This window comes from Acomys minous (assembly GCF_964271855.1).
Source record: "Acomys minous genome assembly, chromosome: 12".
Lineage (NCBI taxonomy): Eukaryota > Metazoa > Chordata > Mammalia > Rodentia > Muridae > Acomys > Acomys minous.
Window position 1 is genome coordinate 73393044 of NC_140493.1, and position 27889 is coordinate 73420932.

The following is a 27889-nucleotide window of genomic DNA, read 5'->3' on the forward strand; positions in this document are numbered from 1 at the left end:
CTCATATGCAATAAATAAAATCTTAAAAAAAACAAAAAAACCAGACCAAACTCCAACAGACTTGTTTGTGAAATACGGCTCTTAAAAAAAAAAAAAGGTGACGTCTTTGACCACATAAGCCCCATTCGGCAACTGAAACAAAACTTACAAACTGGCCAGGTTAACAACCCGGCGCACACCTTTAGTCCCAGCACTAGGAGATGGAGGCAGAGGCCAGCCTGGTCTGCATAAGAGAGTTCCTTGACAGGCAGGGCCATGTAGAGACCGGATCTCAGCAAAACAAAACAAAACAACAAATTGGCCCTGTCCCAATTGTCCTTTATTTATTTGTAACCTATCCTCAATTACACTGATACTGTTTTCCTCCCTTCAATTTGCGCACGTGTGTCTCAGACCTACTCGCTGAGACAAGGACTAAGGGACCGGAGTACACAACTTCGAGAGCCCGCAAACTCCACTTAACCTCGTAAGATGGCGGCAGCGCATCCCCCACCCACTCAGGGCAGCGCGCCCGCGTCACGTGACCCGCCCCAGCTCTCGCCGCGGTGCCTGACGGGAGGTGGAGAGAGAGGCGAGAACGAGGGTGTCGGCCATTTTGTGTCTGTTTCCTACGGGACGCGGTGGTGGCGGTTGGTTAGGAGAAGCGGGCGGTGTTCTTCTGGGTTTTTTTCCCCCCCCTCTCTTTTCCCCAGCTTCTCTTCGCCTCCTCTCTACCTGGTCTGTAGAGCGCAGCGATGGGTCGCAAGAAGAAGAAGCAGCTGAAGCCGTGGTGCTGGTATCCTTTGTGGGGTAGACGCGGAGGCCGAGCGTGGGTGTCGCTCCTTCAGAACCCGGGCCTCTCAGCCTGAGTTGGCGGGCCGCTGCCGGTCCTCCGGGCTGTGGTGACTTGCCTGGGTTAGGATTTGGCATGGTCTCTTGTAAAAATGGGGTTCTTAGGGGCGAGAGGCGTTGGGTGGGATTGGACTCTTGTGACTCAGGACGAGCTTGTTTGGGGCGAGCGTTGGGCCTGGAGCCTCCCCCCCCCCCAAGTGCGTTGTCCCTTAAAGGACTCGGGTCTCCGTTGTTTCGTTGGAGATCCCACAATTGGGGCGAATGTGCTCATTGAGTCCTTGGGTAATTGGCTCGTGAATGCCCCGAGCCTCTCCCCACCACCAACCCCCCCCAACACCCCCCCCCCGCCTCTCCCGCCCTCCACCCCCACCCCAGGCGGAGGGTTGGCTTCCGAGTCTCTTTCAAGGCTCCTTAATCTACAGGAAGCATTCGCTTAACTGGGTGGAGTTGCTGGTATCTGTTGCCCAATTTTTTTGTAGGACTGAAAAAGAAACTGTTGAAAACGAAAGCTATTTACCTCTTTTTTTTGGGGGGGGCGGGGAGGTGGGCAGATAACGCATTTTATGTCATTTGCTTTTTTATCTCTTAAATGTAAGTGAGTCGTCTCAAGAGACTGCTGTCAGCAGATAGCTAAAAGCTGGTCACGGATTTTGTACGTTAGTAGGAAAAACTCTTGAGAGGTCAGAACTCTGTAATATTGTGGATTAAACAAAAAACGGGAGTTCACGGTCCCGGAGGAATTTTATGAATTGTTGAGTGTGAAGTTTACCTTTGCCGGGAAGTTGGGCCCTAGACTATAAATATTGATGTGTTCCCAATTTCGTTGGTTCTTGTGCACATCTAATTAATTGTTATGATATTGCCCCCCCCCCCTTTCCTTTTATTGGGCGTGGGGTTCTGGCTGTCTATTGAACTGGATCTCTCTTCAGAGATAGCTCTGCTCCTTGACTCCAAAGTTCTGGGATTAAAGGCATCCCACCCATTCCCAGTTTGAAGTTTTTAAAGAAAATTTTTGAGACAGTCTCCCTGTCTGACCTAGCGCTCACAGAATAGAGTGTCGAACTCCAAAGACATGAGGATTTTTGCTTTCGGGGTGAGGTCTTAGTCTGCACACCAGGCTTGCCTGGCTTGGATATATTCCTGCAGTGTGGCACCTGGCTCCTTTACTTACTGCTCAGCTTTGGGCGTGGAGCTTCTTATATGAGTTTCTATTTTTTGAGACAGGATTTCTCTGTGTAGCCCTTGCTGTCCTGGAACTCACAGAGAGCTACCTGCCCCTGCCTCCCAAGGGCTGGGATGAAAGGCACCACCCACCCCTGCCTAGCCTGCACTCTTTGCAATAACATTTGTAAATGTTGAAATAGTGTTGGGTTGGTTGGTTTGGGTTTTGTTTGTTTGACTGTTTTGTTTTTGGGGTAGTTCCAGACAGGGTTTCTCTTTGTACTGTTGGCTCAAGCGATCCATTTGAAATACTGAGTTATTTAAAAGTCAAGAATTTGTGGGTTTTTTTTTTTTTTAATTAACTTATTTATCATATACACACACAGTGTTTTGTCTGCATATATACCATAAGGGGGCACCAGATCTCATTATAGATGGTTGTGAACCTCCATGTGGTTTCTGGGAATTGAACTCAGGATCTCTGGAAGAGCAGATAGTGCTCGCTTTTTCTTTCTTTATTTCTTCCTTCCTTCCTTCCTTCCTTTCTTTCTTTCTTTCTTTCTCCCTCCCTCCCTCCCTCCCTCCCTCCCTCCCTGTGTAGCCTTGGCTGTCCTGGACTCACTTTGTAGACCAGGCTCGCCTCGAACTCACAGCGATCCACCTGCCTCTGCCTCCCGGGTGCTGGGATTAAAAAGTGTTCACCACCACGCCCAGCCTCCAGATAGTGCTCTGAGCCGTCTCTCCAGCTTCTTGTACTTTTTTAACCTTAATTTTGACCAGGTATTGTAACAGAGATTTTGATGATGAGAAGATCCTTATACAGCACCAAAAAGCAAAGCATTTTAAATGCCACATATGTCATAAGAAATTGTACACGGGACCTGGCTTAGCTATTCATTGCATGCAGGTAAGGATTTCTCTTCTGTATTTAATTTTTCAGAGTTTCCCTTGTAATTCTGACTGCCCTCGAAGTCGTATCAGTCAACCTGCCACTGCCTCCCAAATGTTGGGATTAAAGGCGTGTGCCAGTATGCCTGGCTTGTATTTAGTTTTGTTGTTATTTGTTTGTTTTTGGCTTTTAGAGACAGGGTTTCTCTTTGTAGCCTTGGCTGTCCTGGACTCCATTGTAGACCAGGCTGGCCTAGAACTCAGAGATCCGCCTGCCTCTGCCTTTTGAGTGCTGAGATTAAAGGCGTGCGCCACCACATCCTGGCTCATATTTAGATTTTTGTCCCCATGTGATTTGTAACTACATGAAGAAGAATCTTAAATATGTCTTTGGAAACTCTTTATTGTATATCATACTAGGTAATAGCCAAATCTACTTAAAAACTCAAGTCTGCTTTCTTCCTGTGGTGCGCCCCCCCCCCCCCAAACAGGGCATCTCTGTGTAGCCTGGCTGTTCTGGACGCCCTTTGTAGACCAGGCTGGCCTGGAACTCACGACAATCCACCTGCTTCTGCCTCCCAAGTGCTGGGATTAAAGACATGCACCACTATGCCCGGCCCCCTAGATTTAGTGTCTTTATATTTTAATTTATTTAAAAAGATTACATGTTTTTGTATCATTTGTCTGGTATGAGGCTAGAAGAGGGTGCCATTCCCTAGACCTAGAGTTAGATACTGATGAACTATCAGATGTGGGTGCTGCAACTGTATCAGATGTGCTCCTCTACAAGAACAACATCTGAGCCATCTCTAGCCCCTTTATTTTTTGGTTTTTCTTTTTTTCTTTTTAAAAAACTATTATGTACACACTGCTCTGCCTGCATATATACCTGCAGGCCAGAAGAGGGAATTAGATTACATCATAAATGCTTGTGAGCCACCATGTGATTGCTGGGAATTGAACTCAGGTCCTCTGGAGGAGCAGACAGTGCTCTTAACCGCTGAGCCATCTCTCCAGCCCTATTTTTGGTTTTTCGAGGCAGGGTTTCTCTGTTATCTTTGCTGTCCTGGACTCACTTTGTAGACCAGGCTGTCTTCGAACGCACAGTAATCCACCTGCCTCTGCCTCATGAATGCTGGGATTAAAAGCGTGTGCCACCATGCCTGGCTCCCATTAATTTATTGTGTATACATGTTCACTTGGAGTTTGTGGGCTGACTAGGAGTCTGACTCTGTTTTGTTAAGACAGCGTCTCACTGTGTAGCACTGGCTATCTTAGAACTCTCTTTGTAGATGAGGCTGAAATCTGCCTGCCTTTGCTTCCTGAGCTGTGGGACTAAAGGCATGCTGTGGGTCCCAGGGATTGAACTCAGATTGGCAAGTACGGTTACCTGTGGAGCCATCTCCCTTGCCATCATAGTGTCTGTTTTAAGGCAGTTGAGAGTGTAGTATATTCTTCTAATAGATAAAACATTTATTATATTAATAATCTTAAAGAAGTAGGCTCTTGATTTTGAGGCCTGGGCTACAGTGATACTTTGTTTCAACTCCCCCCAAAAAACCAAAGGCGAGCATTTTAGAGCCTACTATGTGTTAGTCTTAATAGCTGTGTGCTATAGTGGCTTCTGGTTTCATGCAGGTTTTTAATGAAGACCAAAGAATACACTTTTCTAGGTATGCTACAGCTGTATTTTCAGCACTATATAGCTATATGCGGGTGACTATTGATGGGGCAGATAGAGAACATTTTTATTAGTCACAAAAATTCCTGTGGAACAGCACTTAGACACTAGTTTTGAATGCTTGGGTGTAAAGCACCCATGGAATTTAGATTTATATTGTGGAAGAAAAATAAGATGTTTTGTCTCATGGTAATAAATGATAGAGAAAATGAGAACAAGACTAGGAAGCAGTTGGATGAGAAGAGATCTGAAAAGAAGTGAATAGTTTAATATTATGTATATGGTGCTTTGCCTGCATGTATACCTGGAGGCTAGACCAGGGAGGGCATCGGATCATATAGATGCTGTGAGCCACCATGAGATTGCTGGGAACTGAACCCAGAACCTCTGGAGGAGTGGTCAGTGTCCCCAAAATGAAAGTTCTTGAAAAGATTTTCCCACATTGAATTAAAGAAATGACAGGAGTGTGTTAGTGTGTTAATTCTGAATGAAAGGAATTAATGGTGAACATAGCACACTTTGGATGTTTGTATGCACCTGTGGCACTATGCTGAAGATCTAACCCTGAGCCTTTTTCACATGTTCTACCACTACTAAGCAACAGCTTCGGCCATATTTTGTTTGTTGTTTTGTTTTTGTTTGTTTTGAGACAGGGTTTCTCTGTGTAGCCATGGTTGTCTTGGACTTGCTTTGTAGACCAGGCTGCCCTCGAACTCAGTGATCCACCTGCCTGTCTCCCAAGTGCTGGGATTAAAGGTGTGTGCCCCCACGCCCAGCTAGTGTTGTTTTTGTTTTTGTTGTTTTTTCTGAGACAGGGTTTCTCTGTATAGCCTGGCAGTCCTGGAACTCACTCTGCAGACCAGGCTGGCCTCAAACTCACATCCACCTGCCTGTGCCTCCTGAATGCTGGGGATGGATTAAAGGTGTATGCCACTACCACCCATGCCATTGTACACCATGGAGTGTAGTCAAGCCAGTTAGGAGACTTAGAAGATTAAAGGAGAGAGGCATTATTGTCAGGACAAACTTGGCTGGTCAATTTGATATGTATTAAAAGTAAAAAGTAAAGAATTAAGGATGTGTAAAAAGTAAGGAATTAAGGATGATTTTTTTTGTTTTTGTTTTTGTTTTTGTTTTTTTCGAGACAGGGTCTCTGTGTTAGCCTTGGCTGTCCTGGACTCACTTTGTAGACCAGGCTGGCCTCGAACTCACAGCGATCCGCCTGCCTCTGCCTCCCGAGTGCTGGAATTAAAGGCGTGCGCCACCACGCCCGGCTTAAGGATGAGTTTTTAAGATACTCTGAGCAAGAAAAATGACTTGCTGGCTCAGTGGGTTAAAGTGCTTGCATTTAAGCCAGAAAAACTGGACTGGATCTGAATTTTATCCCATGGTAGGAGAGACTCAAATTTCACAGGTTGTACTATGACTCTGACCTCCACATGTGTGACATGGCACAGTGTGTCCCCTGAAGGTAAGTAAATCATAAAAATAAAGGTAAAAATTAAAAAAAAAGTCTACAAGTTACTTATTTTATAGATGAGGTAAATTAAGGCTTAGAGGTCAGATGACTTGTTTCAAGACATTGGATGGCAAAAAGTAGGACCTTGGGAGTGTTGGTTAGAATTTTGTTTTGTGTGTGTTTGTGTGTCCGTGCCCCCCCCCCATTTTTGTTTTCTTTTTTTCTGAGACAGTGTCTTTTTGTGTAGGCTTGGCTGTCCTGGACTTCCTCTATAGACCAGCCTAGCTTCAAACTCAAAGACCCACGTGCCTCTGCCCCCAAGTGCTGGCGTTAAAGGGGTGATCTAATAGTAGTTTTTTTGTTTGTTTGTTTAAGGTGCATAAAGAAACCATAGATGCTGTACCAAATGCAATACCTGGGAGAACAGACATAGAATTGGAAATTTATGGCATGGAAGGTATTCCTGAAAAAGATATGGATGAAAGACGGCGACTTCTTGAACAGAAAACACAAGGTAAAAGTTTGCAGTGTACTAAAGTACTTTTACATTGAGAGTATTCCTATTACCCCCTATCCTCTTTCGGGTTTTTGTTTTGTTTTGTTTTTTAATTGAGACATGGCTTCTCTGTGTAGTCCTGGCAGTCCTAGAAATCACTTTGTAGGGCAGGCTGGCTTCGAATTCAGAGATCCACGTGCCTCTGCCTCCCGAGTGCTGGGATTAAAGACGTGTGCCACCACCGTATGGGTGTTTTTAAATTTTTAAAAGTTATTTTATGTGTACGAATGAGGGTTTTGTCTGCATGTTACTTGGGTGCCCAATGCCCAAATGGGTCAGAAGAGGTGTTGGATCCCTTTGAACTGGAGTAATTCAGAGATCCACCTGCCTCTGCATCCAGAATGCTGGGATTAAAATTTTGGGCAATATTACATAAAAAATATTTTAGGTTTGTTTAGGTTAGTTTTCCTTTTTAACTATGAAAATGAATTAAATCCTATTGGCAGAGAGTCAGAAGAAGAAACAACAAGATGATTCTGATGAATATGATGATGACGAATCTGCAGCCTCAACTTCCTTTCAGCCACAGCCTGTTCAACCTCAGCAAGGTTATATCCCACCAATGGCTCAGCCAGGACTGCCTCCAGTTCCAGGGGCACCAGGAATGCCTCCAGGTAACATGAAACTTGTTAAAATGTGTCCTGAGGACTTGACTGTTATGATGCAAGTGTTAATTCTTCCGGTTTAATTTCTCGTACTGACCCTTGTTACTGAACCGCTTTGTAGGCATACCACCATTGATGCCAGGCGTCCCTCCCCTGATGCCAGGCCTGCCTCCAGTTATGCCAGGCATGCCGCCTGGGTAAGCAAACTTCCAGTTGCTCTGTGGGCTTGGGTACTGCGATTTAAATGTTTTCATTTTTTTGCTTCTCAAAGATAGGGCTCTATAAATCTTAAATTTTTTCTAATAAGAGGTTATGAGACATATATTTACTTGCCTCTGAGAAAAATAGATTTTTGGGTTTTAGTATAAATGTAGGAAACCATCTGCTTCAGTTGTATTTTCTATAATTAAAGCATTGGTTATAGATTTGAGTGACTTAGTTATAGAACTATCAAGGACACTGTGCAGTTGATGAAAAGGAGACTGTAAATGATGTACCAAAAATCAGAAACTAAAAAGAAATTGAGGTGCGCGTCGCCCATCACTTTTACGTAAATAGAGTTGGATATGAAAGGTGTACGATACACTTTCCCACTGTATTTTGAAAATCACAGTTAGATTTTGATTTTGTCATACATTTTCACAGATTGCATCATCAGAGAAAATACACCCAGTCATTTTGCGGTGAAAACATGTAAGCATCTCATTCATAATGTAATTCAGGAGGTATAATCATAATGTCATTTGTGTGTGTGTTTAATGATATTTATTCAGTTGACTTAAGAAAATTTCTAATCTTCCTCACTAAAACTTTAAAGTTTGTAAGCTCATTGACACATCTCTTTAAAGTAGAAAATTAAAACATTTCTGAGCAAATTGACACATTAAGATAATTTTCTTCTCAGGCATAGTAGATGTTACTTTTAATCTCAGAACTTGGGAGGCAGAGGCAGGCAAATCCCTTTGAGGCAGCCTGTTCTATATAGTGTCAGGTCAGCCTGGGCTACATAGACTCTTCTCAAAGGGGGAGGGTTTTTTTTTTCTGTAAATCTCCAGCTGCTTTTTCAGGATACCATTAAGTAGTAAGACCTAATATTAAGAGGCAATATTTACAAGTCTCTATCTGCCGTCATGCTTTATTGTTATAGAAGGTAATCGGTTTTTAATCTAATTAGAATTTATATGGAGAAGTTAACTTCTGATAAAGTCTTACATTGTACAGGTAGGGGATGATAGCTGAGTGGTAGAATGCATGTGTCACATGCAGCGGGCACTGTGTTTTATCCCCAACACCAGAAAAACGAAACAGACTACAAATTAAGTTCATATACTTATAATCTAATGTTTTGAAGTAAATTGGACACTGGTCTTTGAAGGTGAGCTTTTTAAAGGGGACACTATTAATATGGGTTATGTTATTTAGTCATAGTTTAGTATTAGGAAGTAAAATTATATGTATCTGAGTATATTTGGTAATATTGATGATGATTTTTCCTTGTTCCTCCTGGACAGAATTTTTCACTCCAAAATAGACAACTCAAATAAAAATGTTTCTGTGTTCTGTATACATATTTTGCAAGTGGAACAAAAGCTTTCCAGTTACACTTACTAGATGGGGCCTCCTATATATATTCTGTATATATTCTCAAGAATATTACTAGGTTTTAGTGACATTGCTTTGCCAACAGGGTTTTTTGTTTTGTTTTTTCCTTTTTTACTGGTAAACTGAAGAGTTTGCTGGTTTTTAGGATGGTGATTATGATAGGATTATTGTTGTGTGGTAGATCCTTGTGGCTTGACTGATTTTAGTACTTGAAATATGAGGTTTTTTTTTTTTTTTTTTTTAGTTTTTTGTAATTGCCAAAATATTTTTTTTGTGCTATATACTGTTAATGAATGCTTTTGTTTTTATTTTCTTAAATTTTGCTTTTTTAATAGAATGATGCCAATGGGTGGAATGATGCCGCCTGGGCCTGGAATACCACCTCTGATGCCTGGTATGCCACCAGGTACGACATTCTCACTAAGTTCCTTTGTAATGTGTCTGATAGCATTGATTCCTAGGCTTATAATTCTTTTACATGTTGAAAGAAGTTTGCTTGAATGTGCTGTACCTTTACTTTAATCCTAGCAGAGACAGTTGGCTATCCAGAGTTGTATACTAGTCTGTGCATAGTTATTCCAGGCCAGCCAGGGCTTTGATGATATCCTCCCTCAAAAAACAAAAGTTGAGCCGGGTGTGGTGGCGCAGGCCTTTAATCCCAGCACTCAGGAGGCAGAGGCAGGTGGATCACTGTGAGTTCGAGGCCAGCCTGGTCTACAAAGCGAGTCCAGGACAGCCAAGGCTACACAGAGAAACCCTGTCTCGAAAAACCAAAAAAAAAAAAAAAAACAAAAAACAACAACAAAAACAAAAGTTGGCAGCCACCTTTAATCCCAGCACCCCCCACGCCGCCAACCCCCCCCCCAAAAAAAAAGAAAGAAAAGAAAATGGGGATAAAAGCTTCTAAAGTTGTAAAAGGAAGAGACTGAGATGTAACTAATGTCAGGGGCATATGGTCATAATCACATAGTGTTTTTTTTTTGTTTTTGTTTTTGTTTTTTTTGAAACGGGTTCTCCGTGTAGCCTTGGCTGTCCTGGACTCACTTTGTAGACCAGGCTGGCCTCGAACTCACAGTGATCCCCTGCCTCTGCCTCGCAAGCGCTGGGATTAAAGGCGTGCGCCACCACACCCTGCTCAGAGTATTTTTGTCTGAAATATGTTCCATTGAACTGAATTCTTGGGACTCATTTTTGCTGCAGGTATGCCCCCTCCTGTTCCGCGTCCTGGAATTCCTCCAATGACTCAAGCGCAGGCTGTTTCAGCACCAGGTATTCTCAATAGACCACCTGCACCAACAGCAGCGGTGCCTGCTCCACAGCCTCCAGTAACTAAGCCTCTTTTCCCCAGTGCTGGACAGGTAAGGCGAAATTCTTGAAAGGTGTGCATTTATGTTTAAAGGTAAAGCGGACTTGTTTACAGATAATCTTTGAAATAGTCACAGATTAATTTCTTAAATAAAAATTTAGTATGTAATACACTAAAATGTAGCCCATCATCTGCTGCTGTATTTATACCTTTGTTTCCACTATTCACATAGGTTAAAAGAAATCAGATGTTATTTTTTCATAGTTTTTTATTATTTTTAGCTGTAGGCAGAAATGACAGTTGAATGTCTGAGGACTGAAGTAAATGATGTTTCCCGGTCCTCCTTTGCCTTGTGTAAGAGAGGAGAATTAGGTCAGCACCAATGATGAAATTTCTTTAGTACAGTGGTGACACACCTTTAATCCTAGCCCTGGAGAGGCATGTGGATTTCTTGAGTTCCAGGCCAGCCTAGTCTACAGATTAGTTCCAGGAAGGCCAGGCCTACGCAGAAACTTTGTCTTGAAAAAGAAACAGAAGAATTGAACAGGGCATTTGATGGGTGTTTCTTCTCATTTAGAGCCATGGTAAATTGCAGTACTACACTTGAGATGGAAGAACATCTTTTAATGGCTTTTAATCTAGTCATATTTCTTTTTTGTTTTTCCAGACAGGGTTTCTCTGTGTAGTCCTGGCTGTCCTGGAACTTGCTGTAGATCAGGTTGGCCATGAACTCAGAGATCCAACTGCCTCTGCCTCAGAGTGCTGTGATTAAGGGCTTGCACCACTACCACCCTGCTAGTAATATTTCTTAATAGACTTGCTTCATCACAATGTTTCCAGAAGATGAATAGGTTGTGTACATTATGGCCAAATTTTTTGCACATTTTGTTTAGAATTATGTAGATAAATTTAAAGGATTCAGACTTTGTTTTTGCTTTGCTTTGCTTTGTTTTTTTAGAATGTCCTTTAGAGCTGGGTGTCATGGTACAGGCCTAAGTTTGAGGCCAGCCTGGTCTACTGCAAAACGAGTCCAGGACAGCTAAGGCTACACAGAGAAACCCTGTCCCTGGGGGGAAAAAGTGAAACCCCCCCCCAACAAGAGTATCCCTTAGATTTTTCTCATTTTCCCACTGTTTCTGGGTGCTAACTTTTATAATGACTTAGAATTTTTATGATAGATTGAGATTTTATTAGGGAGTTGTTAGACTCTGTAGGCTCATTTTATTGTGTAGCGTGTTTGCATAGAAAACTATCAGTACGTCCCTTTCAGTTTATGTTAACATTCTTGAAATACTCCAATGCAAAACATTGAGTTTAGAAAAGACTTATGTTTAACTAGTTAGTTGTATTGGTATAGAGATAATTTTTCGAGGCATCTGCTTTTACTGTTTATTGAAAAATGCATTAACTTTGCCTCTTTAAATAATGACATTTGATTGCATTATAATCTGAATTTTTAAAAATGCAATCTATACTAAAAAGTGCCACTTGGCATATCTTCTTCACCCATTGGTTCGGAGACGTTCATTGCTTCCTTTCTTTTATGCTGCAGATGGGGACACCTGTAACAAGCTCAAGTACAGCTCCATCCAATTCAGAAAGCCTGTCTGCATCTTCTAAAGCTCTGTTTCCTAGCACAGCACAAGTACGCAGGAAGCTGCAGTTTAAAATTGTTAAATGGCTTTACAACTTAACCCTTTGGACCCTTTGTAAAGGCTAAATCTTAACAATATATTTAGTTTTTTAGAAGTAAAACAAGTACAAAAACTCAATGGTGTTTGAAAATTTGAATTCATACTAAAGATGACAACAAATACTCTAAAACATCTGTGGTTCTAAAGGGTTAAAAGCATGTGAGCAGTAAATGAACTATAGTGGCCAATGGTTAGCCTGATGCATGGTTAAGCTATTTTTGATTCATGCTATTTAATGCATCACATATTTACTTAAGGAAATTAGCACTGTGCATTTGGCTCTAAAGATGAACTAGTTAACATTTAAACGTCTGTATTATGAAGTAATGTGTGTTATTGTTAACTTTATTTAGAGCCTGCGCCATTAACCCTTTTGTCTATACTGTATTCTAGCCATTACTAATTTGGAGGGTAGTATGTTGCTATCTATAGAGTAATTGTATAGATGGTAACATTGATGGGCCACCACTGATTAGTGTTTTGCTTTTTTTTAAGTGCTTATTACTAATGGGTTTATTTTCCAAACTATTGTATTCTCTAGTTTCTATTTTCAAGCTGTTTGAAAGATGAATTACTTTAAATAAAGAATTTAGGGACTCTAATGCAGGTGCGTTAAATACTATGTCGTGATTCTGTAGCAAACTATAAAATGAATACAAAGCATTGTAATTGAAAGTTTTTGGAGAGGAGGTATAAGGCACCTGAGAAGTACAGTGACGTCAGCCCAGTATCCTGGTGTTTTTATGGATTGGACTTTGTGGAATATTTATCATGCATTTAATTTAGTTTGTTTCATTTGAAGTTTGCTCAATTTCATGTTGGTGTCTTTTTTTTTCCTTCTGTTATACTCAGCTCTGGATATTGTCATTGTATTGATAAAGGACTGTTGTTTTACAGGCTCAGGCAGCTGTCCAAGGACCTGTTGGTACAGATTTCAAACCCTTAAATAGTACTCCTGCAACAACTACAGAGCCCCCGAAGCCTACATTCCCTGCTTATACACAGTCTACAGCTTCAACCACTAGTACAACAAACAGTACTGCAGCAAAACCAGCAGCTTCAATAACAAGCAAGCCTGCTACACTTACAACCACCAGTGCAACCAGTAAGTTGATCCATCCAGATGAGGATATATCACTGGTAAGTTGTTCATTGATTTTTACTAGCATTGTTTACTCAAAAATCATTATAGCAACCTGCCCATTAGAGAAGTTTTCATTTGTACTTACATAGGCTTATCTAATTTTATTTTATTTATTTATTTATTTATGTATTTTGGTTTTTTTGAGACAAGATCTGTCTGTGTAGCCTTGGTTGTCCTGGACTCACTTTGTAGACCAGGCTGGCCTCGAACTCACAGCGATCCGCCTGCCTCTGCCTCCCAAGTGCTGGGATTACAGGCGCGTGCCAGGCTTATCTAATTTTAAATCTTCTCAAATAATTTCCACTTACATATTTTTTTAAGAAATCATAAAATAGTAAGCGAAGAAAGGGATAATTCATGTTCTGGTCTCAGATGCTCCTATCTCTAAAAGAAAACACAGCACGCTCAGGTCTCACTCTTAAAAATATTTAGGCATAAATTTGCTTGTGTTGACAGCACAGCTAGTCTACAGATTCTTTGAAGCCTGTACAAATGAATTTCATTTAGTAGAAAGGTCATATTAGATTTTTAAACTTTGTGTACTTGTCTAGTAAAAATAGATAAAGTCTTTAAGGCATGGAGGTTTTAAATAGCACTGACTTGAAGCAAAAGTAAATAATTATTGAGTAAATATATATTTTAAATTACTGGGATTTTGGATATTTGTCTTCCTGTGTTCTTAGACATTGTACATCATTTTTATTCTCAGGAAGAAAGAAGGGCACAGTTACCTAAATATCAGCGTAATCTTCCTCGACCAGGACAGACTCCAATTGGTAATCCACCAGTTGGACCAATTGGGGGTATGATGCCACCACAGCCAGGCATCCCACAGCAGCAAGCAATGAGACCTCCAATGCCACCTCACGGTACGTTTGTTTGTTTGTTTGTGAATGCTAACTATGCAAAATGTCTAAAAGTGTAATACATAGACCAACTTTATATGTTGTGTTTTCTAGGTCAGTATGGTGGTCATCATCAAGGCATGCCAGGTTACCTTCCTGGCGCCATGCCACCGTATGGGCAGGGACCACCAATGGTACCCCCTTACCAAGGTGGCCCTCCTCGACCTCCAATGGGAATGAGACCTCCTGTAATGTCGCAAGGTGGCCGTTACTGATCTTACTTCATCAAGTCTAATAGGTTTGGAGATTAAACCTTTTCTCAACTTGTGCTGTTTATATTGACAAGCTTCCGTCTATAAGGCTTCATTGTGACTTTTAACATTATCTTCCCACATACCAGGAACTATTGGACATTTATTTGACATGGGAGAAATTATTTGGAATAATAAAACAGGAACATTTCCTGAAGTTGCAATTTATACTGTATGGCTTCTTTTTCATGTTTCATCTAGGTTTTTAGAAGTGAAGTATAGTAAATTTGGTTCGGTTAAATTGTGAAGGCGCTGGAATTACATGAACATACCACCTTAAATAAAGGCAAGTTCTGTAAGCTTACATTGCTATTTGTAAAGTTATGCCTTCACAGCATTCCCACCGCTGTTGGACTTCATGTCCCCAACCTAGGTTGGTGAGGGCTGTAACTGTTTCCGAGTACTTGTACATTGGAAGTCTGGATGTGTAACAATATTTAATGTAATTAGAGAGTTCCTCCTGTTTCAGGGTTTAAGAAATCTGGCCCACTGAGGTCATGTGACTTTTCTGTACTGTTAAACTTCATTGTAATAAAATGAGAGAAAAAATTATGCCTTTTTATTCATAACCCAGCTGTGGACCACTGCCTGAAAGGTTTGTACAGATGCATGCCACAGTAGACGTCCACATAATAAAACTCAGTTACCAATACAGTTTTGATACATGATTGGATTCTTTTAAGTTAGATTTTTTCCCCCTTACTTAGCTGCATGTTTTAACAGTATAACATTATATGTGTATATATATAGATGGAGGGGAGAGACTTTGTTAATGTCTCCTTTGAGAGAAACTCTTAATACACACAAGTGATTACATAATAGGTATGTGGTACTGTTTGACATCCTTTGGTATCATGTTACAGACGTTCAAAATGTAAACTTCAAAACTTCTTGTTAAGATGGTTTAGAGCCTAGTGCCAGACCCATCCATTTTAAGACTTCAGTTGTCAGTTGAATACTTTATGGACCTCAGAAGCTTTCTAGGCACAAAACTTCTAGAAGCTTAGGTGCATGCTTCTTGTGTTAATGGTTGATATATGTTAACTTCTAAATATGCTTCTAGTGTTTTAATAGTTAACAGGTCAATTGACAAGTGTTTATATACTCCTTGGAGGTTATGTGACTCGGGAATGAATGGGTACCCTCTGTTGTTTAGACAGATGGCTTGCTTGACTGGTAATCTTGATTCTTAGATAATTTGAATGTTGCTACGTTCCTATAGGTAATTTTTTTTCTAGGAATGACTAATGTTAAGGCTTTTGTGTTGAAATCTTACTATAGTAGCTCTTAATACCTTCTGTTGGCATTTTCCTGGTTTTTTTTTTGGTAGGTTTATGATCAGTTGCTTTAAGAATCAAGTGATAAATCCAGTGTGGTGGTTCACGCCTTTAATCCCGGAACTCCAGGGAGGCAGAGGCAGGCAGATACCTGTGTGCTCATGGCCAGCCTGGTTTACAAACCCAAGTCCAGGACAGCCAAGGCTACAAAGAGAAACCCTGCCTGTCTTGAAAAACCAAAAAAATAAGAATAAATAGTCAAGTGATATACAAAGTGATTACCCATATAATGAATACAAGTTGACTTGAATTTATTCTGAATATGAAGTTAAAACTTCTGAGAAATTGCAGTCTTTAATAATTTCTGTGAAGTATTAGATAAAAGAAACGACAGCAACAAAAATGATTTTTATTTATGTAGAACATAAATATATATATAATTGGCTTATTATATAGGAAAGTGAGCATGTGACAAATGAATGAAATGTGATGAATAATTGAAAGCTGAACGCTATTTTCAGTTTGATATTTACCGCGCTGGTTCTGTGCCTCTTCTGTAGTTAACCATGAAAGTTCAGTTTCTAATGAAAACATTCATATATTACCAAAAATGCATTTTTCTTCCAGCAGCAATGCTACATACCCTTCTTTATCTGACTACCTGTTTAGTTAACTAAAGTTTTGAAACTTTATTTCTTACATCTGGCAGCACGTATTTCATACTGCCAAAGAAAACCCTGTATAGCAAGGTTTATCTCTGCAGTGATAGCACACACCTTTAAACCCAGCACCAGAAGGCAGAGACAAATGGATCTCCTGTGAGTCAGAGACCAGCCTGGTCTAAACAGTGAGTTCCAGGGCAGCCAGAGCTACACAGAGAAATCCTGTCTTGAGAGTTATTTATTTGATTTATTGCATATGAGTGCTTTATGTACAGAAGAGGGCATCAGGTCTCCTTATAGATGGTTGTAAGCCACTACATGGTTGCTGGGAATTGAACTCAGCACTGCTGGAAGAGCAGGCAATGCTCTTAACACTGAGACAACAAGGTTAAGTTTAAAATGAATTTAGAAATGCTTTCTAAAACATTTCTGAAGAATTTCATGTATTGGATTATCAGAAATCTGAGGTATTGGTAGAAGAACATCAAAAATTATAAAGCTTTATACTTGGATTTTGTTCAAACAGGAACAATATAGCAGGGTTTATTCTCTGAAGTCTACAACTTATAAATAAGTAAAAGAATCCTAATAAAAATATACAGTTTTATGCATGTTACATAACATTTAACTGCATATAATCTCTTCTGTGTTTTTGTAGCATTATGGCTTAGGTGTGGTGTCCATTCAGTATATTGTGGAAAGTATAATTTTTGCATGCATTGAAGATAATTATGCTTCTAGAAAATGCTTTTTTACCTAATTGCTTCTGGGGTCCATCATATGGTTAAATCAATCACAAGTGTAACAAATTTGAAATGATTGACATTTCTTTAATGCCATTAAAAGTGAATTCAGTTCCTCACAAAAGGCTTTCAGTTATTTGGTATGTTCCAATGACAGTGGGTACAGCATTTAAGGAAGCTGTAAAATAAATAAGCCGCTTAGCTTCAGTTCTACCGTCCATCCACTTGTGGGTCAATTAAGAAACAAAAACCAGAAAAACTCAAAACCGTCTGGCACTAGTTTCTATTATATGTTTTGCTACTGGTAGAAAAAAAGACCAGAGAGGAAACACCTTTGGCTGACTGCTAGAGTCCTCACTTAACTGCTTACTGTTGTAGTAACCTCATGCCATTTGTTAGGGGGAAGAATACCTATTTTATTGTTCAAGTTACATACTGAACTTAAACCAGTTTAAGAAATGAATTACTTATTGAAATCTCCAAGAAATAAGTTTGGGCTCAATATGCAATTATAGACAAAAAGAGCTGCTTTTTTTGTTGCTTGCTTGGTCATTGGGACTTTTAAAAAAATGATGCATGTCTTTTTTATTAATTGGGTGATGTTTTTCTAAAATTAAAATTTTCTTCTTCCTATAGCCCTGCCATAGGACAGGCTGAGGCTGAGTCTCAGTGTTGCCCTGTTCAGTCTGAGGCAAGTGGGATTTATTTTATTACTTACAGGGGCTTTCACAGCTTTATAGCTGTTGGATATTTATGTCCCCAAACTTGCAGCAAGTTTGGTGAAGGCCCCTAAATTTAATTAAACTTAGGGTTTTTATATTCCTTTGGCAGAGAAGGCTCTATATTAATATTCACGTTTGACTGTGGTGTTAATAAATATAAATAAGTATTTTTATTACATACAAAGCTTTATAACCTTAATAAATTGACCATTTTACATTCTTGATTTGGAGGCATGAATGTTGTACTCAAATTTTTACTTTGAACTCTAGGGAAATCATACTGGTGGTTTTTTTTCAAACTTAAATTTAATCTCAAGGATAAGTTTAATTATTTGAAATTCCACAGGATACTGGTTTGTTCTAAATCCCAAGCTTTTATTGAACATCAAGGCAGTAAGGTCATCTGAAAATGCTTATGATCTTTAAAGTTTTCAAATCTCACCACACTAGAGCAAATGTTAATGTAGAGCCCTTGTAATGAGTGGAAAGGTATTTTGTCTGTGCTTGTGTGGTGTGAATGGCTGTAGACTGCAGGTGTGGTATAGAAGGGTTTGGATGTTACATGTCTCAGTGGATAGGTAGCTAATTTTCAGGTAGTGAAATTGAAATTGGGTGGTGTGATATATATTAAACTGGCTTGGAATGATTTTTTAGAAGTTATTTTTCGGCTTTTACTGAAGGGTACTTTATGTTATGTGCATTCACCAGTAGTATATCCACATTTGTTTTCAATTAGAATTTGCTTTGATTTTTGGCACTACAAACTTTTGTGTTGAGCAGTGGGAGTGATGCAGAAAGTACCTTCTAACTTGTTTATTCCTTATTAGACTGGAAGCAGATTTTAATCTTTTATTTATTTATTTTTGTAATTGTTGTTAAGTTTTGTTATTTTGTTTTTGCTTTTTTGAGATGGGGTTTCTCTGTGTAGCCCTGTCTGTCTGTCTGTCTGGAACTCCTATTTACTAGGCTGCCCTCAAACTCCAGATCTGCCTGTCTCTGCCTCCCCAGTGCTGGGATTAAAGGCGTGCGCCACCCATACCTGATTAGCGTTTAGTACTTTAAAGAACTACTGTTTCCATGACAATGTTCCACCGTGAGGCTTTACAACTTTTAGTAAATTACAGATGATTTTTTAGACTTGTTAGAGGGGCATCATTTATAGTGTCAGTCAGTCACAGGTTTTTTTTGATATTATGTGCCCTGGATTTCATTCCCACTACCATTATCAACAGTGATTGGAGATATTTTATCTTGTATTTACCCTTCTCCAGTATAATTAATTCTCTTGAAGTTGCCTGACTCAATTCTAAGTTAAGATTAAAATAGGCTTTTATATAGGCATGGAGAGGTGATTCACTGACAACCCATTTGCTTAGTAATAGAGACCTAAGACTGGAGAGATGGCAAATGGGTTAAGAGCACCTGCTGTTCTTCCAGAGGTCCTGAATTCAATTCCCAGCAAACACAAGGTGCCTCATAACCATCTTTAATGAAATCTGGTGCCCTCTTCTGGCGGGCAGGCACACATGGAGGCAGAGCACTGCATACATAATAAATAAATAAATAAATAAATTTTTTTAAATAGATACCTAATCACAGGTATTCTTTGAGCTTGGCATAATGGTTCATGTCTATATTACTAACAGTTGGGAATTTGAGAAAGGAAGATTGCTGTGAGAGTGAGGTCAGCAAAGGCCACAGAGTGTAAGACCCTGTCATTGTGGAGATGGGGTTGTTGATGTGTCCTTTGGTGTCTTTGTGGTTTGCCAACCCAGAGAACCAGATGAGAGTTAGGTAGTTTTCAGTAAAACTGACTTGATGTTAGTTTGAGTAAACTAATGACTGTGATTTGTACATTTGTATTGGTTAGAATTTACTAAGTATGGGGCTGGAGAGATGGCTCAGTGGTTAAGAGCACCGTCTGCTCTCCCAGAGGTCCTGAGTTTTCCCAGCACCCACATGATGGCTCACAACCATCTATAAGAGATCTGTGCAGGCATAAAAGAACACTGTATATGTAATACATCTTGAAAAAAAAGAATTTACTAAGTACGCAGCCTAAATTTTAAATAAATCTGACACATAATCTTAAAAGGTAATGTTTATCTATGTAATGCTGAAGTCATTTCTACTTCAAAAAGGAAACTAGTATTTCTTGTAATTTATGGGAACTTCCTCCAAAAGGCAGTGAAGTGACTGGAGTATACAAGTAAACCTTGAGTTCTCTGTCCTAACATCTTCATGAATGAAATTTGAGGGTTTCTTTCTAGTTTTTCTCAATAGTTTGGGGGTTTTGTTTGTTTTTTTGTCATCCAGGTCATTTTAATAATTCTGTTTTTATAGTACTCTAACTTTTCCTTGAGATAATTCTTTGTAAAACAAACACTCCCAGCACTTGGGAGGCAGAGGTAGGCGGATATCCTAGCCTGCAGAACAGACGACCAGGGCTACACACAGAAACCCTACCCCGACCCCCCTCTCCCCAAAAAGGATGCTTTAACAATGTGGGGTAGAGTCACATGTTATTTCTGAACTTGCATAATCTTGATTTTTCAAAACCAGTATCTTAAACTCTTAGGCATCCTCAATAGAACACTATTATATATTGAATAACTTCGTAGGAATTAGAGAAAGGTCAGCTTTAGTTTAACCTGTCAAGAACCTGAAGTCCATCTGTTCATTCCAAGTGGTTTCCTTATGTTGAACACTAGGGTTTTGTCTTCCTTCTTTTTTTCATGTTACTTGAATTCTTTCATTTTTTTAAAAAATATTTATTTATTATTATGTATACAGTGTTCTGTCTGCATATACACATGCAGGCCAGAAGAGGGCATCAGATCTCATTATAGACGGTTGTGAGCCACCATGTGGTTGCTGGGAATTGAACTCAGGACCTTTGGAAGAGCAGGCAGTGCTCTTAACCACTGAGCCATCTCTCCAGCTCCTTCTTTCATTTTTTATTTTAAAGCTAGGTGTGGTTGGTTGTACATGGTGTAATTTTAGCACTCCAGAGGATGAGATGAGACCAAGGACATTCCTTCAAATTTAAGGTCAGCCCGATTTAGAGTAAGACTCTGTCACACAATATCTGGGTATAGTGGTGCACAACTCCAATTCTAATACTGGGGGTAGAGGTTGATGGATCTCTGAGTTCAGTGTCGGCCTGGTGTGTGTATGTATACGTTCAGACCATCCAGTTCTACATAATGAGATGGTATCCTTAAATAATTTTTCAATTCTATGAGGCTTAGGGAATTGTTTTAGCCTAGTGCACGCCTGTAATCCCAGCACTCAGGGAGGCAGAGGCAGGCTCATCTCCATGAGCCCCAGGCCAGCCTGATCTACAAAGTGGGTCCAGGACAGTCAGGGTTACACAGAGAAGCCTGCTTGAAAAACAAAAAAACAAACAAACAAACAAAAAAGCATTACTTTTGCTCCTGAGTGCTGTGTATTTTTGCATTAATATTTTGTTCTTCAAAAAGATATTTATACCTCCAGATCTGGAGGACAATTTAAAATGAAACTAGTTTGGAAGAATTGAGTTGATTTCCCCCCTCCCCGTTTCATTTTTAGGGAAGATTGTGTTAGGAAAATATAGAGTCCGCAAATAATGATACACAGCCTAAAATTTAGTGTTCATTAAAGCTAATTTCAACTATTTCTGTTTAAATAAGTAAAGCATATTGAGTACTGTGTAACTAAAATTGGCTCAGAAGATGTCAACTTTGATGGAGTAGGGTCTTAATGAGGAGTATGACTACTTGGTTTTGTGTATCCTGTCATTTTCAACAGATCTCACTGCAGAGGGAATAAATATGTGTACATTGTCTTAAAAGATTACTTGGACTCCAGCCTTTATTTTAAATGTTGCTATGGTTTGTAAGGTTATGGGGCAGTTTTAGTCACTTAATGTGTGGCATTTCCTAAGCCCCCTGACATTGTTACAGTATCTGGGAACTTTGTGTGTATGTATTTTCTTTTGGGCTTCTATTACGGTTAAAGGATCTGTCTTTGCCTTTATTAAATTTGAGGGATTGGTAATGAAATTTCATTGATTGCCCTACTTGAAGAATGAAGCTGGAGGTAGCTCAGTGGCAGAGTGCATATAAAGCGTGCACGAAGCCCTGGATTCAGTCCCCAGCACCAAAACAGAAAGGAAAAAGAAGAACGAAGACTTGAGCTTCCCCAGTATAGTATACATAGCTGATACTATGTGGGAAAGAAACCATTGTATGGTGGGTTTAAATGTAAGAGCCTTAAATGTTATAAAAATAACTATTTCTACTATTTTTGTTTCTTTGAGACTTTACCCTTTTATTTTGGTGAAGATCACTATTGATGTTTTCTTAAAGACAGCCTACTAATCCCATATGAAAATATCATTTCCACTGTCTTTTTTCAGGGTTGTTTACTTGCCCAAGTTGGCCAAGAGAAGAATTATTACAGCTCTTAAAATTTGAGCCAGAAACAGGGCATCTATTGTTTATTTTTTATTTTTTTATTTTTTTAGAGTTAATTCCCCTTTACCTGCTAACTGGTTATTATACAGGGATGAGAAGCAACTATAGCTTTTTTTTAAATTGGAGATTAATAAAATTTCATAGGAACTTAAAGTTAGTTAAAATGTCCTGTAAAGTTTTGTCTACATACGAATTGAAATTTAAAGGTTATCACATTTAAATATTTATGCCCCTTGCATTTTAGGGCAACCATGATTCTAGCACACTTCACACATTGAATAATTATTAAAATTAAAACATAGCCAAGAGATACAAAGTGTTGCTAGCTCATTATCAAGGTCACTCAATTTCCATAGCCAATGTAAAGAAGCCTTTGTTAAATTTAGGCAAGCTTAAAATGTACTGCTATCAGGCTCTGAGGAAATTAAATGCACATTGACTTTTAAAGCTTGGGTTGAACTCCTCAGTTTAATACAATTTGTGTTTTTGTTAACTAGCAGCAGAATTTCAGCATTTGCTACTTACTGGTAGAGAAGAAAAACCCCACAGCCCTGCCAGTACAGGTTAGTTTAATCTGTAAGTACCTGATATTCCTTTTTTTTTTTTTTTTTTTTTACTACCCCGAACCATACCCATTTAATTCAAATAAGGAAGAAAGCTGCTGTGCAGTTACTTAAATGTGAGTATAAACAATAGATCCATTGGATATTCTCAAACACAATTCTTGGACCAATGTAGCTCTAGTTTTGCAGACCTCAGTTGTAATAAAGGTGTAATATTGATCCTTTATTATCTGGTTGTTCTTGAGCCTGTGTAGATGTGAGAAGGAAGTATTTGGATCGGCTCGGTCCATGTTGGTAGTACATAGTCCAGGGCTTCAGGTCCAGGAGTGTTAATTAGGCTACTCCATGGCGGTTTTTAGTCAACCTTTACCCTCTGCAGTATGAAGCAACTTATAATGCTTTAAATAATTGTAATACTTGTAAATAATTTGCTTGTCTCTGTAAGCTATAAATACTGTGGGTTCATCACTGACATGGAAGCTCACTGTTTATTCAGAGCCCCGCACAATGTTGCACATTTTTAATCCCAGAATTCGCAGGCAGAGGTAGAAATAGTGTGAATTTAAGGCCAGGCTGGGCTATAAAATGGTTTCCTTGCTTAAAAAATATGGCAGTAATCTCATGTAATTCTTGAGATTTAGCCAGTAGAAGTAGTAAAGTAAGTTGGATGGTAATTAGCCATCCTTGAGTTGGATCGTTGTTATTTTATTTGGGAACTCTGGTTTGTTTTAAATTTTAAAGATCTACATCTAGCAGCCAGTAAGAAAAATATATTCTGTGAGTTTTCATCCCACTTTGTTTTTTGATTGTAAAATTGCCTGAGGGCTTAAGTTTGATTGCCTTTCACAGTTTAAGAATGGCGTAGATACAGTGGAAATGGTTTTCCTTAAAACCATCTCTTTAGAGCTGCCTTTCTGGTGAGTACTGCTTTCTACCTTTTATATCGCGGTTTTATTTTTATAACCTAGCTGACACAGACAGTGATCAAAGTGACCAGCCAGAATTTTCACAGCTTGGGTAGTAATTGAATGAAAACATTAAGATGGCGGTTACGGCCTGACGTTTCCCTATGTTCCCTTTTTGGATTTACTTTTTTCCCCCTCCATTTTTCCAAAGGCCTGTATGCACAAAAATGTTAAACATGGATTGTTTTCTTTGGTGGCGAGAAATAATTGTTATACTTATTAGTTTTTAAGAAAATTTAGGGTAAGGAAAGATGTCTCAACAGTTAAGATCCTGTCACCTCCAGTTGTGGTGCACGCCTTTAATCCTAACACCTGTGAGGGCAGGGGCAGGTGGACCTCCTGAATTTGAGGACAACCAAGGCTGCTAAGCAGAGGACTCTCCCCTAAAAGGAAGAAGAAACAAGTCATGTTGTGTTTGCGTAGTCTGAGTTCGGCTCCCAGCGTCCATGTCAGGTTGCTCACAACCACCTAGCTCCATAAGGATCTGATGCCTCCTAGGACATAGTGCCATGTGCATAGTATACATGCACATAATGAAATACATCTTTTTAAAGCAGAACAATGATTGCCTCCCCTCCCCCAACAGTCTTGTTTGACACTGCGTAGGTATATGAAATAATAGAATTGTATTCTGCTATTGGATAGTTCTTGAGCAGTTTAAATTATTCCAATACTGCATGGAAATTATTTCCTGATACTTGATTTCTAGCGTTTGTTTATCTGTGAAATTAACCTATTACTATCTGGTTTAGTCATTAGCCTGTAACATAAGGATTTCTTTCCCTCTAGTTTTTAGCTAGATTCTAGATAATGCCAATACATTTGTATATACATAGTGTTTCTGCCGTGGCCTTTGTAAGTCAACAAAGTCAACCTTGTTGCCCTTTAGTATTAACAATATTAGTTTTCTAAAATCTGACATTTATAATCTGAGTGTGTATGGTAATGTATTCTAGATGAGCCTAAATTTGTGTCTTTAAGATTCAAAATGATATAAATTTCTAAGGAACTCTGTCCTTTCCTAGCATGGATAAGCAGACTGTGACAGTTGGTAAGTATGTAACTTAAAATGCATGTAGTAGTGGTAAGCTGAGCTGCTGAACTGTATTCCAGGACAGTTACAAATGAGTCCTTCTAGGAACTTTATATGTATGGCTCACATTTTCTTCAAATCTGTGTACTATCAAATGATTAAACTGAAATGCACCTTACTCATTTGTCTGGTTTGGGTTTTTTGTTTGTTTTTATGAGATTTCTTCTGTATGGTAGTTTAAAAACATTTTATATTTAAAAATTTGGGGGGAGTTTATCAATAAGTGGCTCTTGAAGTTGCTTTTAATAAGACAAAGGTGGGTGTTGTGACACATGCCTTTAATCTTAGTACTTGAGAGTCACAAACAGGCAAGGTCAGCATAGTTACAACTGAGTCCAGGACAGCCAAGGCTAAACCAAAAAACCCTGTCTTGGAAGAAGGAAAAAAAAAGTCAATTGTTTAGATGTATTCTAAGAACCCAATTTGATTTGAAGATTACTTACAGCCTTGTTTTTTTATTTCCATTTAAAATTAATCAAAATGCAGTGCCAAAGGGAGAGAGCCACTCCATAATTTCTGTAATACTATAGGAATTGGTACATAATTAAGATTTTATGTATTTTTTGTGGTGTATCCTCAGTCAGTTTTCTCTTGAGGACAGAAGATTGTCTGATTCTTAGAGCTGGAGCTTGAAACCCACCCCTGAGCCAGTGTTTGATAAGCTAACTGGTAATGTTGGAATGGGGTGTGGGGAGAGGGGGCTGTTATTTATTTATTTATTTATTTTGGGTTTTCAAGACAGGGTTTTCCACAGCGATCCACCTCCCTCTGCCTCCCGAGTGTTGGGATTAAAGGCGTGCGCCATCTCATCAGGTTAGAGAGCTTTTTATTTTGTGAGAGTTTGGGGTATATAGACAAGTCAGAGTACAACTTCTTAGAGTTTGTGTTTCTGTGTGAATTCTGGAGAGCCATCTAGTGTCGTGTTGGTAACAAAAAGATAACAGGGTAACGTGAAAAGTGTTTAATATTAATTTTGAGAGATGTCATTTCATTATGGCATTGATTTCTGAAAAGTTACAAAAATGGGTCTGAGCGCCTTTAATTTAGTCCTCAGGTTTTACCTCTGACAAGTGTCAGTTGCGCTTGGAGAAAATGAAGAGCCAAGTCATTTTAGGGATGTGATTGTGTGGAGGATCTGAGCAAAGCACCAGAAGGAAGAATACATTTGCTAGCCTGTGTATGACTAAATGGTACATGGTCAGAGAAATCTTGGCCAATGTCATTTTTTATATAACCAAGCTTGCTAAAGGTATATACAAACTAACCTGTAATTCACTAACATTGGAGCCTTGTGATACATGAATTTGGTTGAGTTTGTTTTAAAATAAAAATTTCCCACACAAATACTAGTGTATGTGATACTTTAATGTGTCTCCTGGCTCAGGAGTATTAGTTTATATAGTGTGTTCGTCTCTGGATATCCCTGGTGATTATGGAACCTGGCTGCCCTGGAATTCCTAAAAGTCCTCCTGCCGCTTTCCTCCCCAGTGCTGGGTTTAAAGGTGTTCCCCACCAAGCTGAGCATAAATCTGATTCTTTTCATCCTCTACTTTGTGTGGTGTGATAACTTTATCTTCTCATATTTTAGGCAGCAAGCTGATTAAATCCCTAAACCTTAACATAAAGTATTTTGGTTGCATTGGGTATGTACTGTTTATGTGTCCCAACAGCCTTTAGATAATGTGCCATCCTGCTCCTACCACTAACACCCCCAGCTCACTCTTCTCTGCGCTCCTTCTCTCCTCTCTCTTGCATTTTCCTTCCCAGTGTCAGAGCCTCTAGACCAGGCTGGCCCTGAACACCATGACTCTGACTCCCGAGGGTACCGCCATGTCCAGCTTTAAAACTTTGTTTTTAATTATATGTATGTTCACCTTTCACTTTGATTTTATATATAGTATGTATATATAGTCAAGGCTGGGGCGTAATGCGTTTTCTATAAACATGATTGTTTATGCAGTGAAAATTTTTGTTTGTATGTAGACTGACCTGAAACTCATGTAAGCTTTGCAGATTAATCCTTATGTTTTGTTTTGTTTTCCAAGCCGTGGTTTCTCTGTGTGGCCTTGGCTGTCCTGGACTCCCTTTGTAGAGCAGGCTGGCCTCAAACTCACAGAGATTCACCTACATCTGCTCCAAAGAGCTGGGATTAAAAGTGAGCACCACTACTCCAGGCCTTGCAGATTATAATCTTTTAAGAGAAAAATAATTATATGACCCATGGATTAGGTGGGCCTCAATTAGCCTCAGCCAATAGCTAGGATTTAGGGGTGTGTGTGCCATCTCAACTAACAATTTCTGTTTCTTAGCAATTAGTTTTGTTTTCAATTTTTTTTTCCCCAAACCTGGTCTCAATTACGCCAGTCCTTGACGCTTCAGTAGTCAAGCATCATCTTATACTTAGTGTGTGAGAGTGCCTGTGTTACTTAATGCACCGCATGTTCAGGTACCTGCTGAGGACAAATTATTAAATCCACTGGAGTTGCAGTTACTCTCTAATAGAAGTGCAATAGCAGCAAGAGGTTCAAACCACGCGGCAGCCTGTAGGCTGTTGGTACCTCTTGGTCCGTGTGCCTTTCCATCCTGGGTACTGCCATTACAGGTGTGCACCTCTATACCTGCTTGGTGACTTTATGTAGAAATTTCTATCCTCCTAACTTTACTGTTAGCTAATCTGAAAAATTCAAAACTGTTGTTCATGTGGCCATCAAGCCTTGAAGCCAGAGTTTGATCCTTGGGATTCCCATGGTGGAAGGAGAGAACTGACCCCCCCACCCCCGAAGCTATCCTATGACTTCCACGTGGGTGCTGGGTCACAAATATTAAAAATTGACAAGTGTGGGCTGGAGAGTTGGCTCAGCGGCTAGGAACACTGGTAGTTCTTCCAGAGAGCCTGAGTTCAGTTCCCAGCACCCACACGGCAGCTTCAACTATCTGTAACTCCAGTTCCATGGGATTCATTCTCACAAATGCAGGCAAAATACCCGTGCACATAAAAATAAAGTGTTGTTTGTTTGTTTGTTTGTTTGTTTTTTGGTTTTTTTGAGACAGGATTTCTCTGTGTATCCATGGCTGTCCTAGACTCACTTTATAAACCAGGCTGGCCTTGAACTCAAAGCGATCCGTCTACCTCTGCCTCTCAAGTGGTGGGATTAAAGGTGTGCGCCACCACACCTGGCTAGGTAAATTGCTTTTTTAAAAAATTACATTCTTAAAAAATTAAGTTGGCAGGGCTGAAGAGATGGCTCAGAGGTTAAGAACACTGTTCTTAAAAAGTTCCTGAGTTAAATTCCCAGCAACCATATGGTGGCTCACAACCAT

General features: G+C 39.5%; 1 protein-coding gene across 13 annotated transcripts; it reads left to right on the forward strand.

Annotated features, from left to right (window-relative positions):
• The first annotated feature begins 561 nt into the window (after window positions 1-561).
• Window positions 562-25912, forward strand: ZNF207 (zinc finger protein 207). 13 transcript variants are annotated; one of them, XR_014773212.1, is made up of 15 exons: window positions 562-775; window positions 2773-2899; window positions 6396-6534; window positions 7023-7190; window positions 7303-7378; window positions 7827-7874; window positions 9119-9189; window positions 9984-10141; window positions 11642-11734; window positions 12681-12923; window positions 13637-13796; window positions 13887-14369; window positions 17402-17456; window positions 22445-22523; window positions 23360-25912. XR_014773212.1 is itself a non-coding variant. In XM_084750437.1 (13 exons), exons 1-12 carry the CDS (start codon window positions 735-737, stop codon window positions 14045-14047), a joined length of 1485 nt encoding a protein of 494 aa, XP_084606563.1. In that variant the 5' UTR covers window positions 562-734; the 3' UTR covers window positions 14048-14070; window positions 14285-14737. The 13 variants fall into 13 exon arrangements, 5 of the variants coding, with proteins under 5 accessions (XP_084606563.1, XP_084606559.1, XP_084606560.1 ...); XR_014773213.1 differs by having other exon boundaries at window positions 22445-22510; XR_014773215.1 differs by having other exon boundaries at window positions 22448-22523.
• Window positions 25913-27889: the final 1977 nt, after the last annotated feature.

What these genes read in the sequence shown, in the direction of transcription:
- ZNF207 (XM_084750433.1), top strand. Translation starts at nt 735, where the DNA reads ATGGGTCGCAAGAAGAAGAAGCAGCTGAAGCCGTGGTGCTG. An exon ending in CAGCTGAAGCCGTGGTGCTG is followed by an intron (nt 776 to 2,772) that starts GTATCCTTTGTG and finishes AATTTTGACCAG; the next exon opens with GTATTGTAACAGAGATTTTG. An exon ending in TTTTCCCCAGTGCTGGACAG is followed by an intron (nt 10,142 to 11,641) that starts GTAAGGCGAAAT and finishes TTTATGCTGCAG; the next exon opens with ATGGGGACACCTGTAACAAG.